General features: G+C 44.8%; 1 protein-coding gene across 1 annotated transcript in view; it reads right to left on the bottom strand.

Annotated features, from left to right (window-relative positions):
• The window catches only part of LOC124739179 (GATA-binding factor C-like), a gene marked incomplete at its 3' end in the record, with an annotated part of 411,169 nt that overhangs the window by 342,721 nt on the left and 48,838 nt on the right, over window positions 1-19,610 (bottom strand). The window contains exon 2 of the mRNA XM_047248614.1: window positions 19,366-19,511. Within this exon, the coding sequence (XP_047104570.1) occupies window positions 19,366-19,511 (146 nt within the window). The remainder of the gene's footprint in view (window positions 1-19,365; window positions 19,512-19,610) is intronic.

Here is a 19,610-nt window from a genome sequence, read left to right as displayed (position 1 = left end):
TAAACTTGGAGTGGAACTCTCTTTGCTTTCGCAGTAGTTTCCTAACTTTGTTGTTGTACCACGGTGGGTTTTTCCCGTCCCTCAAAGTTTTACTCGGCACGTACCTGTCTAAAACGCATTTTACGATTGCCTTGAACTTTTTCCATAAACACTCAACATTGTTAGTGTCGGAACAGAATATGTTCAAGTAGTCAGTTTGAGATATCTGGAGAGCTGCATTGCATCCAATGGCAGAGGGACAGAAGACTAAGGGAAGAATAACTCAATTGCAGATGTCATTTGTCAAGACGAGAACAATGACATCTAAAGGTGCGTCCATAGTCACTGGAAAACGTTTGGTCGAAAACTTCGTAAGGAACATGTATGCCTAAAGCTACGAAAACTGCGCTTTAAGAACAACAGAAAATAAGAGACAACAGGTTTCACGTTATGCTGCTGACGGAGAATGCTGAATGTACCGTAATGAGGACGATTAGCCAACACGGAAACGAACGGGAGAGATTAGTCAACACTGAAAAGAACAGAAGAAAGGAAACGGTATTTTCTCAATTGCACCTTCAGGAGAACCATAATTGTAGGCTGTTAAGGACCTCACTTAAGGCAATTCGTCACGTTAAACGAATGGCGAACAGAAGAAGTCAGAGGAAAGTCACGCAAGAATATATGGAGGAGAGATGAGACAGTGTACAATGACGTGAAGACAAAAAATTCGTAAATGTAAGACACTGACTATAACAAATAAAAGAATCGTAGAGTATCTGACTGCTAGACTGGTGGTGAAATTTAGAACGTCATGTCGTTTGCAATCATTTAGGAGTATCACCAAGAAGTGATTTGAAATAGGACGATCGCGTCAAATCAGTATTACAGAAGGCGAATGTAAGACTTTGATTTGTTTGAAATATTCTAGAAAAATGCATTGTATCTATGAAGAAATCGTATTCAAGCCTCTAGGGCGCCCAATTTCAGGTTGTTGTTCCCGTGTTTTCAGTCCTAAAAATGGTTCAAATTGCTCTGAGCGCTATGGGACTTAACACCTGTGGTCATCAGTCCCCTAGAACTTATAACTACTTAAACCTAACTAACCTAAGGACATCACACACATCCATGCCCGAGGCAGGATTCGAACCTGCGGCCGTAGCGGTCGCGCGGTTCCAGACCGAAGCGCCTAGAACCGCACGGCCACACCGGCCGGCGTTTTCAGTCCTCATCGAGGACGCATGACAACAGACACCGAACGATTTCAGAGATGCTCTACGAGGGTCGTAACAGGTCGTATAGTCTATGTGAAAGTCTAACAGAAATTAGTCGGAAAAATTAAATGGTAACCATAGACGAAATTTGACTTATTTTTCGTGGAATCCTGTATTTGAAGAAATATCTGTGACCATTGTACTGAACCAACTATATTATGTATTTAGCTTAGGAATCATGAGAATAAATAAGAGAGATACGGAGGTGCACAGAGGCGTATAGACCGTAATTTTTCCCTCCCTCAATATACGAATGAAATAAGAAAGACGATGGGTGATATTAGTGCGATATACTCTCCACCATGCACTCGACAGTGACTTGCGGAGTGTACACGGAGATGAAGTAGATGTTGAGACTGAAGGAGAAAAAGAAAAAGAAGATGAAGAAGAAGCTGATTGAGTAATCTGCTCGTTTGTGACAGTGAATCTCGTAATGAAAGTTTTACTTATGGGAAAAATACTTTAAAGTACACGGTATATTCGGACAATATGTAGAGGCTAGAGACCATTTTGTACTGTAGAGAGCGGCTCTGAAAAAGAAACAAGAGCGCGTGTAGTAGTTGAGGAGACAGAATACTGCACATCCAGTGCCCAGCGGCAGTACGCCTGGCAGATATCTTCCCTCCAATAAGAGGGAGACGCCAAGCGTCGCGACGCGAGAAGACGGCGCGGCGCGATTGATTTGCTGACAAGTCGCGCCTTCTGCGCATGCGTTACCGCCGGCTTCTCCTCTCTTCCACCCTCCGCTCCGCCATTTTGGCCTCGCAATCCTCCTTCGGGAGGGCGAGAGCACAGCGTCGCCGAGACAAAGGAAATTGTGGCCCGGGGCGGCGCCGTTACTACCTTCATTACGGACGTCGCCACCGTCTCCGCCAGCGGAAGGGAGCGAAAAAAGCGAAAATGATCGCCGCGTGCGTAATTAGAGCCCTGTCTAGATAGCCCACTGCCGGTCGCCAGGGGCAATTGTTTTCCTGCTGCCGACTTGCCGACGGCTGACATCTTTTCTGGTTCTTGCTTTGCAACCGCCGTCCTCTGAGACACACAGTATTTCAGTAATTTCTAATTGGCTATTTTGGCTGAAGTAAGTCTTTCTGCTGGAAGTCATTTCGATGATTTAAGTGTGCAACGGGTCAGGTGTGAGACACTATACGGACGTGTCATTGCCTGTGAATCTGTGACCACTGTGTGTGAGTGTGGGTGTGTGGAGTTTTTTCATTGTTAGTGATGAGAGAGATTGGACACGATTCACACGGATCACCGTCAACCGTCACATGCATGCCTCACTACTCGAGGTAGTGCGGATGTATGGAATTTAACTAAGTACATTGGCGCGGGTCTCATGATTAAGAAATGGCCTTCCACTACTCCTGGTCAAAGACTGGTAACGAAATTGTTTTCCTTTACTTCTAATTTCTGTATCTGGAAACCAACACGTAAGCGTGCGTTAAAGATCTCGTCCACGAAGGCTGATAGTCTTAACGCATAGTAGCCGTGGTTCAATGTGTTTTCTTAAGGAAAGGACGAAGAAAAAGCTTCTATTAAAAGAATATTATATTCAGATCAGCCAGAGCATTGTGACCACCTACCTAATAGCTGGTATGTCCACATTTGGCACGTATAACAGCGGCGATGTGTCGTGGCATGGAAGCAATAGGGTCTTGGTAGGAGGGAGTTGGATCCCCTCTAATTCCTGTAAATTCCGGGGATGGGGATTGATGAGCTCTGACACGGCGTTCAATCACGTCCCATATGTGTTCGATCGGGTTCAGATCTAGCGTGCTAGAAGACCATCACATCAACTGGAACACCCCACAGTGTTCCTCGAACCACTCCATCACACCAGTGCATTATCTTGTTGACATATGCTACTGCCGTCGGGAGACATGATCATCATGAAGGGATGTACGTGGTCTGCAACCAATGTACGATATTCTTTGGTCGTCATGGTGCGTTGTACGAGCTCCACTGGACCCATGGAGGCCCAGGTGAATTTTCCCCAGAGCATAATGGAGCTGCCACCAGTTTGTCTCCGTCCCGCGGTACAGGTATCGAAGAGCTGTTCCCCAGGAAGACGACGGATTCACGCCCTCCATTCGGCACAATGTGGAAGGTGTAGAGATTCATGGAACCATGTAACGCTCTGCTACTGCGCCTGTGTTCAGTGGCAAAAGTCAACTGCTCATTTCAGTCGCAGTCGCCAATGCCGTGTAGTTAACATTGGCACATGCGTGAGTCGTCGGCTCCGGTAGCCCGTCTTTAGGGGCGTTCGGTGCACTGTGTGTTCAGGCACACTTGTACTCTCCCCAGCATCGAAGTTTGATGTTAGTTTCGCCACAGTTCGCCGCCTGTCCTGTTTTACCAGCCTGCACAGCCTACGATGTCCGACATCTGTAATGAGAGGTGGCCACCCAACCCCACGACGTCTTGACGTCGTTTCACGTTGGTTTCGCTACATGTTGAAGATAACCACCACAGCACTCCTTGAACATCCGGCAAGTTATGCAGTTTCGGAAATGTTAGTACCGAGCCTCCGGGCCATGACAATCTGCTCTCAGTCAAACTCAGATAGATCGCGCGTCTTCCTCATTCTACACACGAATAGCACGCTCACTGATACTACACGCACAGTGCGTGTATCTGACTAGCGGTCTTTCTCTCCAAGTAACGCTGCTATTACCTAAACAGGTTTATATCGATATTAGTTCGGTGGTCATAATGTTCTGGCTGATCAGCGTACATTATTTTCATTTCTAGAACTTCTATACGGTGTTCCTGTCTTTTCAATCAGCCAGTGATCATTTTGACATCGTTGACTTGTCGTTGCAAACAGCAGAGTGTTCTTCTGCACTTCAAAACCTACTACGAAATATACTGAACTTTTTGTTCGCCCGAAGATAACGAGCCATTTGGTGGACGTGGAACTCATCGTACCCAAAGCGACAATCAGAAAAAAAATACCAGTGGTCTCAGTATCCCATCCCACTATTTCGATTTGAATCACCCACGGATTTTGTATAAAACTTCAAGTGAATTTTCAGTAGGTTCTCTGAACACGGGTGCAATTAATTCATTGCCACCCAGTCATCAGAAAGATGGATAACCTCAGGTATGAACCTTCGGCTTCGAAGACTTTAATGCCAACCCTCTGTTCATCTTTATACAATTGATCGGATGCTAAATTTCAAGCTTTAGTTGTATAAACTTGTAGAGAGGAGAAGATGAAGGCCAACAAACATGAACAAAATGTTTTGGTACGTTTGCATGAGGACGCCCAAATCCTTTCTTAGCAAAGCATGATACAGACTACTTCCTACTATGCAAACAGTCAAGACACTGATAATTTGATTTTTTTGTTATGCTGCCGTTATATTCTGGTCGAATGTCACTCCTCAGGCACACACATATATGTCGTTACTGCAAGTTTTCTAATATCATCCGACATCTTTAATAAGCTCTTCACCTCGGTCTTTCCTTATCTCTTATCGAAAGAGGTAACAGTGGTCTAGTGATTCATATCCTTGTCCAGGCATCTGTTTTTAGTTTTTCTGTGGTTTCGCGAAGACACTTAAACTTGGAGATGGTTCCTTTCGATAACGACACAGTCCATTTCCTTACACATACTTCACCAACCCTAGCTAGTTCTCTAATGCCCTCGTCACCGATGGCGCTTTAAACCGTCTTTTACCTTAATATCTCTGTGTCTGACATAATCCTAGATAGTTGAATAACTTCCGGATCTAAGATCTGATGCGGACGAGCGAAAGCGTAAAAGCTGCGGCGATCAAGATCGGTTTCCTGGCGAATGAATCGGCGACAGACTATCTTATAATGAACAGGTTACATGGCTGTTCAAGAGATCCAGTCCACTCTCTAGTTGTGGGAACCCGGTACTACACTACAAGAGAATTCATCTTTTTGAGTATCTGGGAACGGACGCGAGGCAGAAATCTAAGCGAGGTTAAAAGTCGGAAACCGGTCGTACAAAGTACTTCAGACACAGTAGTCTGTCAAGATATTTCATATTCAAACTGTACAAAACACAGACCCAACCTGCAGGGCCATGTGGAATGTTCAGGAAAAGGACTTCTCGTTTTTGAGCGACAAATGTTTTCCTTGACACATTTCTCCATATACCCCACCAAAAGATCAGATCTTTGGGGAACGGTGGATCCGGCATTGTAGAACTTATGAGAGCCAAACGGCTTGCATGGGCAGGTCGTATTGCTTGGATGTACAAACATCGATTGTCTTTGAAATCCATGGTTTTACTCCCCACGGAAGAACCAGTAAGTGGACTAGAGCAGAAGTGGAGAACGAAATCCACGAGGAATTGTTGCAGATAGACACAGAATGTGATCGGCTGCAGAAAGCTGGAAACAGAACGGAACGGAAACGGGGGCGTGTAGCTGTCTGCAGTCCGCTGGGTCAGATCAAGTAAAATAAGAATCAGGACACAAAGTTATTAATGACGTTAGTTGCCAGTAGCACTGATTTAAGTGAAGGGGGAAAGTTGAAAATGCGTGCCAGACCGGAATTCGAACCCGGACCGATCTCTATCCCTTAAGGAGCTCTTCAAAGGAATCCGAAGAATGGAGCAGGCGGAGTGGAGGGACACGGGACACGGTGGAGTACCGCAGCGATCTGGGAAAACGGTGGGGCGAATGAGAAGCAACGGTGCGCCGGGGGAGGCACTATTAATAACGAACGGCAGCAACAGATAGGCCGGGCCAGAACAACAGGTACTGTCATTGGACGAGTTATTAATGCGGCGTTATCGCTTGATTAATGACACTAGCTGCCACAAAACAAACACGGCCTGTGCCCGCAGCATTAACAGGAGGCCGCGGCCGCTTCGTTAAGGAGCCGCAGTCCGCGCTTCATTAGCCGGCGAACCCTGTCGCGGCAGCAGCAGCAGCAGCGGCAGAGACTTGCGGCCTCCTGCGTACTTTAGTAGTGGCTACCAATCTGTCTTCCGTTATTGGAGCAATAAAGAGTCCACTTGATTTCACAGAGGTGCACAGGTCGCAAAGCGCCACGAGCAAACTATCCGAGCAAATTTACGCAGCGATTAAAAGGGTTTTATTAGTGGATGTACACTACTGTAAGCGAGTCCCAGGGCAGTTATTTGCGCATGTGTCAACCTTAAACCAGGAAGAAGGAACAAACAAACACACATACACACACACACACGCACGCACGCAGAGAGAGAGAGAGAGAGAGAGAGAGAGAGAGAGAGAGAGGGGGGGGGAAGAAGGAAGAAGAAGAAGAAGAAGGAGGAGAAGGACAGAGAGAGAGAGAGACTGATTTATACATACATCGTTGAATCACATCACTCTCTTTATCGATGGTAAACAACCATCTGAGACAAAAATGTTGTGAACTGCAGCTCGTAAGTGTTAGCAGATGCTGATCGTAAGTTTCACGTATGCCATAGATTTAGTCCACCACTTCGATGCAATGCTCTCGTCAAATCACTTTGTCGGCATATCCGCTAAAACGAATGTATGACTACGATTTCCTTTCAGCTGTAAGTACAGTCCAAACGAGAATCGATTCCAGTCCTCGAGGTATTTTAGACGCGCTTTCACCGTAAGTACGTGAGCGGTGGACAGTTGTCTCCTTCTTGGCGGAAATCCGTTTTGCGAAACCATAGTTAGATACAAGACGGTTCTAACGTCACTGAATATCTGCACCAGTCGCCGTGTTAAATTTTCGGTGTTCGACTATGTTTGTCGGCAAGGGTGCAATGTATAAAAGGTCTTTGTATCAAAATATTCGTTTGCAATCATACCTAACGTACCACGCTTTTGAAATTCAAAGTCGACACGTGATTCGGATATTACGCCATTACATTCGTTACTGTCTTGTTTTTCACCTTACACGAGGGACGGTGTAGTAACTATTTCTCTATAAAGAAGATGTTCAAATGAAACAGTTTTGCAGTTTTAGCGTTCAGATTAATCTCTCGTTTCATGAAAGAATCATTGTAAACGTGAAAATTATATCCTTAACGGCGTTTTGCTGAGGAAATGGGGGAAATATTTGGCACCTCAGGCTACATCGTTTGATAGGTAGGAAGGTCAGGGTTAAATCCGTCGTCGACCTGTAGATCATCAAAGAGCACTTGCTCAATTCAACAAATCTGGATTTGTTGAAGAAACTATCCCGACGTTCGTCAGCAGTAGACAAGCATTAAAACTTCAGTCAGAATGGCTGCACGACGAACTGAATCCCGCTGCTGTTCCAGTGGCAAAACCAGCATGCCGTTTCGCGTGCCATCGGAAGAAAGACTGAAATTTAACGGTTCATCCTAATGGAAGTAACTGGAGAGCGAGAACTATCGCAAGTGGGGCAAGAAAATACGTTTCCTGTAGAAATAACCATATGATATTCTCTTAAAGAGAAAGAAGTAAATCCAGATACGATTCCTTTATTGTGTGGTTTCAAGAAGAAGGGGTACCATCCCTCTTTCTAAAACTTATAGATGCAATCCACGAGAATATCTAATTTACGATGGTAGTTTCTAGACTTGTTATTCAGTCGGAAAACTGATGGTCACTGGTGCATTCCGTCTACTGTAAGTCCACATTTACGGACGTATATTTGCAGGCGTCTAGCTGCCACCATACTTGAAGAACTACAGGTGTCCCTCGAACGTCTATGCACGGAGCACACGTTTTGTCTGATAGAGACATTCTTGCAAAGGAGGTGGAACGCCTTTAGTCTGTGTTTCAGGGCTGTGGATATTCTAACATCAAATTAGCACAGCTTTAACGAATAGTAAACATGACCACTCACAAGATACGGAAGAGAATGAGCCGTTCGCGTGCGTGGAGTTCCGTCCGTATCTGGGCAAGATTTCGTCTAAATTAGGCAGAATCCTTAAGGAAACCATCTTCTGGCAACCTAGAAACATCCGTGGTCTCCTCGGTTCGGTAAAGGATGATCTGAGTTTATAGCGACTGGAATGTACAAAATGCTATGTCAGTATGGCAAAGGTTACATTGGCCAGACCATATGCACAATACAGGAAAGGTGTGTGGAACATGATCGCCACGTTCGTCTCTCGCAGCGCGGCAGGTCAACCGCGGCTGGGTACTGTACACTGTGTTTTATTCGCAACAAATGTGGTGTCGCGTCGAGTCGAGTCGCTGTGAAACGAGGCCAACATTTTGATGTGTACTGTACAGACGGGGGTGATGCTGATCTGGAAGGAGAGCTATCGGCCACAGACGACGGTGTTCAGGTAATCGAGGAACTGATTCGCAGCAATCGGAAATTTTACGACGATGAGTTTCACACAGATGTTCTCGGACGGCTCCGTAACAAGGGAGTGGATTTGTATCGGCGAGGAACTGAATGCTCGGCAGAACGTTCCACCCGTTCTTTACAGTTACTATGTTGAAAAGTTGTTGTTTTGTTGTTGTTGTGGTCTTCAGTCCTGAGACTGGTTTGATGCAGCTCTCCATGCTACTCTATCCTGTGCAAGCTTCTTCATCTCCCAGTACTTACTACAACCTATATCCTTCTGATTCTGCTTAGTGTATTCATCTCTTGGTCTCCCTCTACGATTTTTACCCTCCACGCTGCCCTCCAATACTAAATTGATGATCCCTTGATGCCTCAGAACATGTCCTACAAACCGATCGCTTCTTCTAGTCAAATTGTGCCACAAACGCCTCTTCTCCCCAATTCTATTCAATACCTCCTCATTAGTTATGTGATCTACCCGTCTAATCTTCAGCATTCTTCTGTAGCACCACATTTCGAAAGCTTCTATTCTCTTCTCGTCCAAACTATTTATCGTCCATGTTTCACTTCCATACATGGCTACGCTCCATACAAATACTTTAAGAAACGACTTCCTGACATTTAAATCTATACTCGATGTTAACAAATTTTTCTTCTTCAGAAACGCTTTCCTTACCATTGCCAGTCTACATTTTATATCCTCTCTACTTCGACCATCATCAGTTATTTTGCTCCCCAAATAGCGAAACTCCTTTACTACTTTAAGTGTCTCATTTCCTATCTAATTCCCTCAGCATCACCCGACTTAACTCGACTACATTCCATTATCCTCATTTTGGTTTTGTTGATGTTAGTCTTATACCCTCCTTTCAAGACACTGTCCATTCCGTTCAACTGCTCTTCCAAGTCCTTTGCTGTCTCTGACAGAATTACAATGTCATCAGCTAACGTCAAAGTTTTTATTTCTTCTCCATGGATTTTAATACCTACTGCTAACTTTTCTTTGGTTTCCTTTATTGCTTGCTCAATATACATATTGAATAACATCGGGGATAGGCTACAACCCTGTCTCACTCCCTTCCCAACCACTGCTTCCCTTTCATACCCCCCCAACTCTTATAACTGCCATCTGCTTTCTGTACAAATTGTAAATAGCCTTTCGCTCCTTTAAAAGTAGTGTCACGTATTTCTGTCACTTGCAAGTGCAGTAGAGCATTCAATAAAGGTTATTTGGCCTGCCATAATGATGTGGAACTTGGTTTTCGAAGTCGGATCATATCTTCAGACAGACAAAACTTCATGCCTAATGACAAGTCAACGAACAATTAGTTTTATTAATTTGATCTACGAATTTTAATTCCGTGGGCCCGCCGCTGGGCGAAGTGCGTGCAGAAATACTACATTTCGATATATGACGGACGGCGCTGAACTAGATAGAGGCAGGTCGTGAAGCGGTAGCCTAGGCACATGCGCCACCTTGCCGATTTTTGTAGAAAGGATTGCCTCTTGCAACAACAGTTTTCAGTGTGAATCATTACTGGAAAATGACTGAATGGTTGTCAGGTGAAATATCGTGTCAAGAATGTCGAGTCATCCGGCTTAAAGCCCGAAAGATCATTAAATGGAGTATCTGGACGGGGATTTGAATACTGCTCCTTCAGAACCGACCGAAAGAAAGAGGATTACGGATGTGGTGAGGGTAGGCACTGGCGCCAGTGCGCAAGCGTATACTGGCGACAGCTGCACGGCGCGCCGCTACTTCACCTCGCGTCGCCCCGGACGCCTGTGGAGTGACGGGCGGCGTTTGTAACAGTCACGCGGGCCCGCGCCATTCAGAGCGTCTAGTCGCGCCATCTCATCTCATCACGGCCCGGCGCGGCATTAGGCTAATTACCCACCAGTCGGCCGGCTGCCATAATGGACCCCTGCCAGCTCCATGTGCACCCCATGGGACTCGTCACCGGTGAGTTGGGGGAAGGTGAGGTGGGGGGGCAGAGGAGGGAAGAGAGACGGGACCACCATTCAGCACCGCACACCAACAACAATCCCTTTGGTCGCGATTGGTGGAACGAAGAACGGTGCTGGGCGGGCGTGTCCGGTTGAACGGCACACACACACACACACACACACACACACACACACACACACACACACACACCAGACGTCGTTACATGCTTACACACGTACAAACACGGCGGCACAGAAATAAAACCACAGCACGCCCCTAACATATTCATTCCCTAAGCTATTATGCATTGTGTACTATCAAAAGGGCATTTTTGTCCTTCTATTCTTTTCAGGTCAGGCAGAGACGTAGGGATGACTGGATGACTGGTGGGGGGGGGGGGGCGACTGGTAGAGGTCGGAAGGTGAGGTAGGGGGGAGAGGGAGAGAGAGAGAGAGAGAGAGAGAGAGAGAGAGAGAGAGAGAAGGGGTGGAAAGGGGGGGGTGCAGTGCCATCCACTTCTTATCTCCCTCATTGCTATACACAATTTGAAAAGCTTTAAGTTACTGTAGCCTTTTCCCCTCTGCATAGCGAGTGAAAAGGAAGTTGCATGTCCGTGGGGCTGGTTAGGGGGGGACCAACAGGGTCCTGTGCCCGCACACAATGACCCGTACACAGCACGGCCACACCAGGGGCGCTGCCCCCTCTCCATCCCTCTTCTACCCATCTTACTCTCATTCATTCCCTCTTTTTCCCTTAAAAAATAAAGGCGGAGAAAGAACACGTACCAAAAGGGAGGAGTCCTTCTCCCTGACAATAGCAGAATCTCTCTCTCTCTCACTTACTCACTCCCCCTGCGGCGACCCTTTCCCCCCCTCGGAACCGCCCATGGTCCCCATCTGCTCCCTGAGTTGAATTTTTTAAAACCTACTTTTGAAGATGGAACGCGCAGATACCGTGCTCCGGGGAAGTCCCGCCGCGCCCCTCTCCGCGCCGCGCATCCGCGCTGCCGCTGCCACTGCAGAGCGCGGCGCTCGGCTTTTGTTATTATTGCCGCTCCACTCGCGGCGGCGATAACAATCGCGCGACAAAAAGACGCAACTCTGCCCCGGGGGCTGCGGGCAGCGCCAAACTGCCGCCAGCCGTCCGCGCACGCGCTGCGGGCACAGCGCGCCAACATGGCGACCGCTCGCATCTTTTGTGCCAAAAACCCGTTTTAGCCCGCGGCCGGTCTGCCACTGACGTCAGCCGGAGCGACGGCTTCATTTCGCGGGCTCCCATTCGATGGAGAGAGAGCTGTGCCGCCCTCGCCGCAGAATACGTAGATGGGTGTCATACATTGCAAATGTCGGAAGCCACACGCATAAAAGGGGGTTCCATACTGACGGTTTTGAGCGGGCATCTATATACAACTGAATGAACACCATTCCTCCATTTCATAAGCAAAAATGTCGTTCAAAGTTTGTAAAATCGTTTCCTGTGGCAAAGCGTATTGTTCTTGCACTATGTGAGTGCTTGGTTTACTGACCAAGTAACTACAGTTGTACTTTAAATTCTACGGGCATTCGTTGCCACACGCCATAAACAGTATACACTACTTTTCACCTCGTAATTATGCTACGAATATGATTTCAGCGTAAACATTAGACATCTATCAGCATAAAGGTTAAGAACAAAACGTTTTGAGAAAATGTACTCATTTTGTGTAATTCTCGACGACTGCTAATAACGAAGAAAGCTCGAGTAAAAGTACACAGTAAGACCAACACAAATTTCTTTTGAAGATGCTTTATTATTAATTCAGGCAAAAAGCATGGAAAAATATTAATAATACAACATAGTGACTTTAGCGACTGCGGATCGAAAGGTCAGCAACATTAAGACAAGAAAGGGGACTTTATAGGGAACTTTTTAAAGAGCTGAGTAAAACACGTAAAGAAAAAGGATAGGTAGCTAGGAAAACAGACCAGTTTTCCGCACAACATTTCAATTCGTCCTTATTAATTTTGAAATATCTATTTTGTAAAGTGTGATCTATTCTTGTATTTAAATTAAGAGATTCGTGTCAGCACCTTAAAAATTTTGTTTTCTGTCGTCCGCCGGAATATGATTTATTAAACCACCGAGAAACATTATTTTCAGGATGCATTGATGTATTGATCTGTTGAATCCTAGTAGCCCATATATTCGTACATGTGGTTATCTGATATAAAATATTATTTGTCTTCGATTTCTTGAGAGATGTCTATTGAGTGGAGTAAATTACAAGCATGCGGTCCGATTTCGGCCGTAACGCTAAATTAATAAATGTGATTTACAACCCCTACATGTCACAATTTGTTGTTTTCTTGCTTAGATTTTAATTAATCCTGCCTGTCTCAAAAAGAAAACATTATCATACAATTACTGCTTTATTACTATCAGTACAAATTTCGTGTTGCGATATTTGCCTGTTACGCGGATTTTCAGCTCGAAACGTGTAGCAATAATAGAAATCTAAGAAAGAAACGTCTGATCAAATACAGAGTAGGCGACTGGCAATACGAAGTAAAACGAAACGTTGATTAGGGACGAAATTTGGGCTTTGGAACAGTTTAGTACTGAGAACTGCATACAGATTTCTGAAAGCAGCTGCAAAACATACAGTTTAATGGGTGCGGATGGCGGATTGCGAAAGTTAGTCCAAGATAAAAGTTGAATACTCATGGTTGAGAGAAAAGAGAGAAGACTGTAATGTTAGGAAAATGAAATTATATGCTCGGAGAAACATAGGCACATGCAACAGGACAGAAATGAGGTACTCCCCGAAAACTTAATAACGTCGTTGAAGAGAAGAAATAGGAAACACTGAAGCAATACTGGTGGCCACAAACTGTTGCGAACACGTAGCCTATTCCAGGGAGCAGGTAAAGCGATTATACTGATCCATTTATGGATTTCGTGGGTTAAGCGATAGAATCATACAGGCTGTCACACAACTTAAAATTGTCACACGTAGTAAATAACTGCAAGTAAGTACATAGTTACTGTGAAAGCCTAGAGTCTGGCTGATATTAACGGATGTGGCCAGAAATGCGATTACCCTAAACAAACACAACATCTAGAAAAGTCTCTAAATTTCACTGTAATGGTTCTTCTAATATTAAAGATCATTAAGGACATAGCTATTTCCAGTTTGATCGAAGGAAAATCGACAATTTTTGCAACAGAAGATGGTGAGTTATGCAAATATGTCTATCCCGACGGCAATGGTGATGACGAAACGAGAAACCATATTGCCGACCGAGTACCAAACTTGGTTTAAGGTGGAGTCTGTCACGGAAGGAAGGATTAACGGCTCTTCAGTGTGATAGGGTTACTTCAATGTAAATGAGTTTGAAACATTAATCTTCCGTGTAATTTGTTATCACATTTAGAGAACCTTTGATTTTTGAGGGTTACAAAATTGCATGAAACGTAAACATTAGCGATTCATAGACGAGAACTTGTTGTAAATTCAAAATATAAAGAGAATAATTTTCTTGAAACTTTCGTTGAAGTAGAGTTTCTGTATGCCACTATAGAAAAACAAGCCATTAGTGAAGAATTTTTCTTTTGACGAATGAACAGGCAAGGATCAGACCGTCGCAGTCAGTTTTTATCGTAACGGTATTCATGTTGAATACGTTAGTACCTTTCGCAATCACTAATCTCATACCTTTGCTCGCGGATTCCGGGGCTGCTGCTGTCCAGGCGTATTTCAAATGCTTGTACCAAACCAGGTGTTTACTGATGTGAGTCTCGTTCCTGATTGAAGCTCGTACAGACTGCGCCCACTGCCCATTAAGCATTCTCCGTCAGCGAAATATTAGCCGCTCGTATGTTCTAGTCGACAACACTCATTGTTCTCTAGTCGAAGGAGAGCGAGGTCACGCTTATTGATTGCAAATCGTTCGCGGCGTAATTAGTGCACAGAGAAAACAGATTACTAAGCAAATCAGCGCCGAGGAAAAAAAGCAGGACAGTGCGACCTGTGTGAATGAATAACAAATAAGCAATGCGAGGCGGGTCGCACAAGCCAGCTATGACGGAGCTGCCCAGCCTGTGTCCTATGTGGTGGTACAACCGCGGTGCTAAGTCCTCAAAAGGAGCGTTTTCGCACGCGAAGTAGTATCGTCATTTCTGCAGTTCCTCACATTATACCATTTATTCATGAGATATCAAAAGCTACTAAACAATCACATCACACTTTCTAAACCAGCATGATACTTTACGTTCCTGAGATCTGTGTTGTCCAATTAGTGTGGCTGCCACGGAAATCGGAAATCACCGTTTGTAGTCCTTTCTTGAGCGTGTGTGTGGGACTCATGAATGATGTTATTCTGTGTGTCCTCTAAATAAATTAGAATGTAATTTATAAAATCCACTATACTCGAAATACAACGGTTGTGTCGTCTTCTCTTGTGCTCAGAAATTAAAGTTTCGTTTTCCGGTCTTTGTTTCAAACTGTAACTTTTACACCCCTCTGTTTCTTCTGTTCGAAAATTAGGTAACTCGTGAATGCTTTGGTGTGACTGCTAATTACCGGCTTTTGATGCAGACTGGAGGTTTGTTTTGAAATTCAGGTGCTTGTGTTGGAGTAAACAGAGGCATTACTCTGATCCATTGTTACTGGTGTCAAAAGCAGATCTTGCCATCACAACCTTTTAAGCCCTTATTACACTGGATGAAGATCTTTGCCAAATATCATTTATAAACGACGTTTCATGAAATCTTTGCCTCTTTACGGAGATAATTTTTCATTCCTTTTGTAAATTTAGATCGTCGTCCTAGATTTTATAAAATATTTGTCAAAGAACAGTGTAGTTTGGGCTTAAGCATGGTCTGCAAAGTAAGTGATTCCTGCTTGTTCACTCCTCAGAAAACATGGTGGTGACGTTTTTCTGGCACTACAGCAGTGTGGTTTATCAAGTCCTTAAAAACTTAAATTGAAGAGAATCAACAAAGAAGCCGTTTGTTGAGTTCCTCTGTTTAACACCTAATTCACGCCATCTCTTGGCTAAAGGTGTTAGGTATCATTCCATCGAGAAAGCAGAATAAATTGTGTTATGAATACAGAGCATCTGGTGACCTGTTAATCTTGAAGGTCATATGATATCATCAGCGTGTGATTAGTATTTTGGTTCATCAGTGAGTGCTATGACAAATTCAAAGCAAATGTTAGAATATGGGTTCAGCATGATTTATATGACACTTTAGGCATCCGTCTCAGCTACAGACACCTTCCAATAAAAGTGACTGGGTGTTTGACTGCGACATGTTGTATACACGTTTCGGCCACAATTTCAATTTGCCTTCACCATGGTATGTTAGAACTACTTTGTCGGTATCATTTGGGCTTTAATATAATGACGTTTCTCCCTACGCCTACCACTGCAAACAAAACTCGTTATGCGATTAGATGCAGAAGTGGGGAAGAGCTGAGCTCGGGTCGTATCTTGATGGTAATTTTCATTAGAATATTTGCTGACGTGGACAGAACTGGAGGAATACGCCTTCCTGGTTTAGTTCTGCTGCCACAGTGTCGAGTGGTGGCCCAGTTGGCGTTGCTTGCTTAGAAATGCAGTGTTTACCGCCGAGCCTAATAAGGTATTTTTGCAAGGGCTGTGTCAATATATGGTAAGATCTGGGGGAAATAAGTTAAACTGTAAACCGTACGTGTGGTGAAAAGTTAGAGGAAAGCAAGGGCGAAACGTCTCCAATAGTACGACATCTAGTAAAGCAATGCTGTGTCTTTGTGGCAGTCTAACTGAAACAAAAATTCGGTTTGCGAACAGCCTTACTACAGAGCTCTTTCGGCACCGACTAGTTTATGACATACCTTGATGAAAGCGTCTTTTATCAACTACTGAACTGGCGATCAATTATCTAGAAGAATTTTGCTATATAAAGAACTCTGCGTCAGAGAAAGTAAAAAACAACACGATATGGGGCACGTCTTCATCAGTCCGGGTCAAACATAAATCACTTCCAAACTGAAACCTTTATTGACGCGCTCTGATAAAAAACGATAGGTTTACCCGATAGAACATTAGCCCTTGAAAGAACTTACTGGTCGCTTTGGAGCGCTGGCCTACAGCTGGTACCAGGCGCTGATGTAACCATCTCCTCTAGTGCAGAGTATATATGCCTCTCGGTGGTACGGTCAGAACACAGTAACGTGGTTCGAAGTGCGTATGTGACCCAATGGCAGAAAGGGTTTATCGTGTTTGGACGTACCCATTAGCACACCTTGAATGAATAAAGTTGTCCGATTCGTTGGTGTATCAACGTGGTCTGCCCAATGTGTCTGAAAGGAAAGATGTACCACTTCCAACCATATAACACGGCGTAAGAACAGTGGTCGTTAAAGGATCTTCATCTACTGAGATCGACATTAGCGTCAGGCGTTGTCAACGATAATCGAGCTTAATCCCAACAAGAATTGCTGCAGTCATAAAATGTAGGTCCATCTCAATCAAATTTCGAGCGAACACTGCAAAGGGAACTACCAGCCACGGACATTTGCAGTACCTAAAACAGCCAGTCTTCGGTGGGACAAACAACATCAAAGGTGGACAGTACTTGACGCAATCGATGAGAGACGATAGCATGGGCAGCTTACAGAATTCCAACTGCGACTCGCCTACGTACTGAACTCGGTGCAGTTCTCAAAGAAGCCCAGGGTAAATGAAAGTCATAATAACCTCATAAGGAGAAGTCTACTGTCGGCACTGCTGACTAACAGCCTCCTCTATCTCGGTCATTTCTGTCATGGCACCCGCCACCAAGTTAGATCTTTCAGACCCACTGACTACAATTATTTACATTAACTTTTACTGTCTCCTAGTTGGCACAGAAATATATTTCCCCACTGGAAACCTCATGTACACATTTATGGACTCGCGATTTTGCCTCTTTCCAAATGATGCTAGTCATCAAGTGGATCGACGGCACAATGAAGCGTTTAGAGCACAGTGCGTGAATGGTACAGTTTGCGAAGGAGGTATTTCTATGATATTTTTGCGACGTGTCGTGCCATTCCATACCGCCAACGTGAGTCAGGCTGTAAATTTAAACATTATCAATGGCCAAGGTTGTCCTTTCTTTTACATATTCATGATGACTATGCTACAGACATTCGAACCATCGGAGATGAGAACAGGTGTGTTACCAGTGCGTCACACACACGTTCCAATGCGTGTCGAATACTCCGCATGCCATCGCATCTCTGCTGGCGCTGTAAATAACGCGACCTTAATCCCGTATTTATATGCTGGGACAATATGGAGCAACGTGTGAAATGTACCAGTCAACACCCCCTAATTTAGTAGCTCTATGCGATATAATCTTCAGTCAATTGCTGCAGTATTGAGGGGGCATGTGGCATACTGTCGCGAGAAACGATACCGAGAGATGAAACAGGTATCAAACGCAAGCATGAATTCCAAGTAGTAAAGAAAAGCTGTTTTCAAAAAGCAGAGGAAGCACTCCGTATTTGTGTGCTTAAGGAGCGTCATTCTTGCGTTGCGCAGACAGGCAGGCTATGCACACACGAGAAGGCCAGTGTTCGTCGAGTGCGTCCCAACTATCCCCACTATCCCGATACACTCTACATCTAAATCGATACTCTGCAAATCACATTTAAGTGCCTGGCAGAGAGTGTGTGGCCTGACGATGGAAGCTGTGCCCCAGAATACGCCCAAATATGGTAAGGTTCAAGCAGGGGATCCCTGTGCGTCAAACTCAGTTTTCCAGGGCACCCCTAGTACGGCATAATACACGAATGACGAGTATTAGAGGTGGCACCCGCCACCAAGTTAGACCTTTCAGGCCCACTGGCTACAATTGTTTGAAATAAATTTTACTGTCTCTTAGTTGGCACAGAAATATTTTTCCCCAGTGGAAACCTCATGTACACATTTGTGGACATTCAATCCTTTTGTTATGTAGAAGTGCTGCCAACTGTTGGGCTTCACTATAAAAATATCAACAAGTCAATACAGCAGTGCACAGCAGCTTGTGACTGCCAGAATAGACAGAAATGCTTGGTTAGTTGTATTCCAACTTATAAATTATATTATTATTATTATTATTATTATTATTATTACAACGTGTGGTAATTATTGAATTATCAGTTTATTTATTACAACAGTGAATACCTCAAAATTATTTACTTTAGTGCATAGAAGGAAGCCAAAAGTACAAAGTATATTTTTTGTATAAATCTTGCATCTGAAATTATAATAAAATCACATTAGAGCATTACAACATAAAGAAAAGCTTTCCTTTCTCAAGAAAAATTTCGGGTCTGGAAGGGTTAAAGAACAGTACGGCAGTCGTCTTTGACGCAACACCTGTGTCACTCGTCGCCAGGCTGCGAACTTAACTAGTTAAAGATACAGGCATAGTGCCATCACGAAGGAGATAGGCGCAGATTTGCGGGTAGCTGACTGGAAGTGCTGCGCGGTCACAGTTCATGATAGGAACCACCGAGGTACAGGAGGCCGTCAGTCAACAGTCGCCGGCAATAGACTTCTCCAGTTATGACATTATTATGACTTTCATTTACCCTGGGCTTCCTTGAGAACCGTACCGAGTTCTATATCCCTGGTCATAGGTTGCGTCAATCGAGGTAAGGCCCCCGTCATCCGCTAGTGCCCCCCTCCCTCTCTCTCGGGGCACGACAATACCTGAAGACAACTCCCTCACCGAATTTTGGGAATTATTAGGGAAGAAGTGGTGTTACACGGTATTGGAGTGACGTCTCCTGGGGCTGAGTAATTTTTGACCCGCGTGCTTAGTTGTCAACTGCTGCGGTGGTGGCGGGACCACAGGTAGGCGCGGAGAGAGCTGCGCTGGAGGAAGCGCGGGCCGGCTATGTACTATGGTACTCACCAGTCTCCTCTTGGGCTTTATGAGCGGTCGGTTCTGGCCGTTCATCTTGTAGTAGAGGCCGCAGGCGTTGCACAGGTAGTGGCCCGTGCCGTCGCGCCGCCACAGCGGGGTCGACGTCGCTCCGCAGTTGACGCACTCGCGGCCCTCTGCAAACAAAGAGCAAACAGTTTCATTCCAAACGTGGCACAACAGAGAATATGCAAGCACTGCAGCACCTCTTCTCAATATGAGTCACCAGACAACAG

This window comes from Schistocerca piceifrons, chromosome 1 (assembly GCF_021461385.2).
Source record: "Schistocerca piceifrons isolate TAMUIC-IGC-003096 chromosome 1, iqSchPice1.1, whole genome shotgun sequence".
Lineage (NCBI taxonomy): Eukaryota > Metazoa > Arthropoda > Insecta > Orthoptera > Acrididae > Schistocerca > Schistocerca piceifrons.
This window is presented reverse-complemented; position numbering and strand designations above follow the sequence as displayed.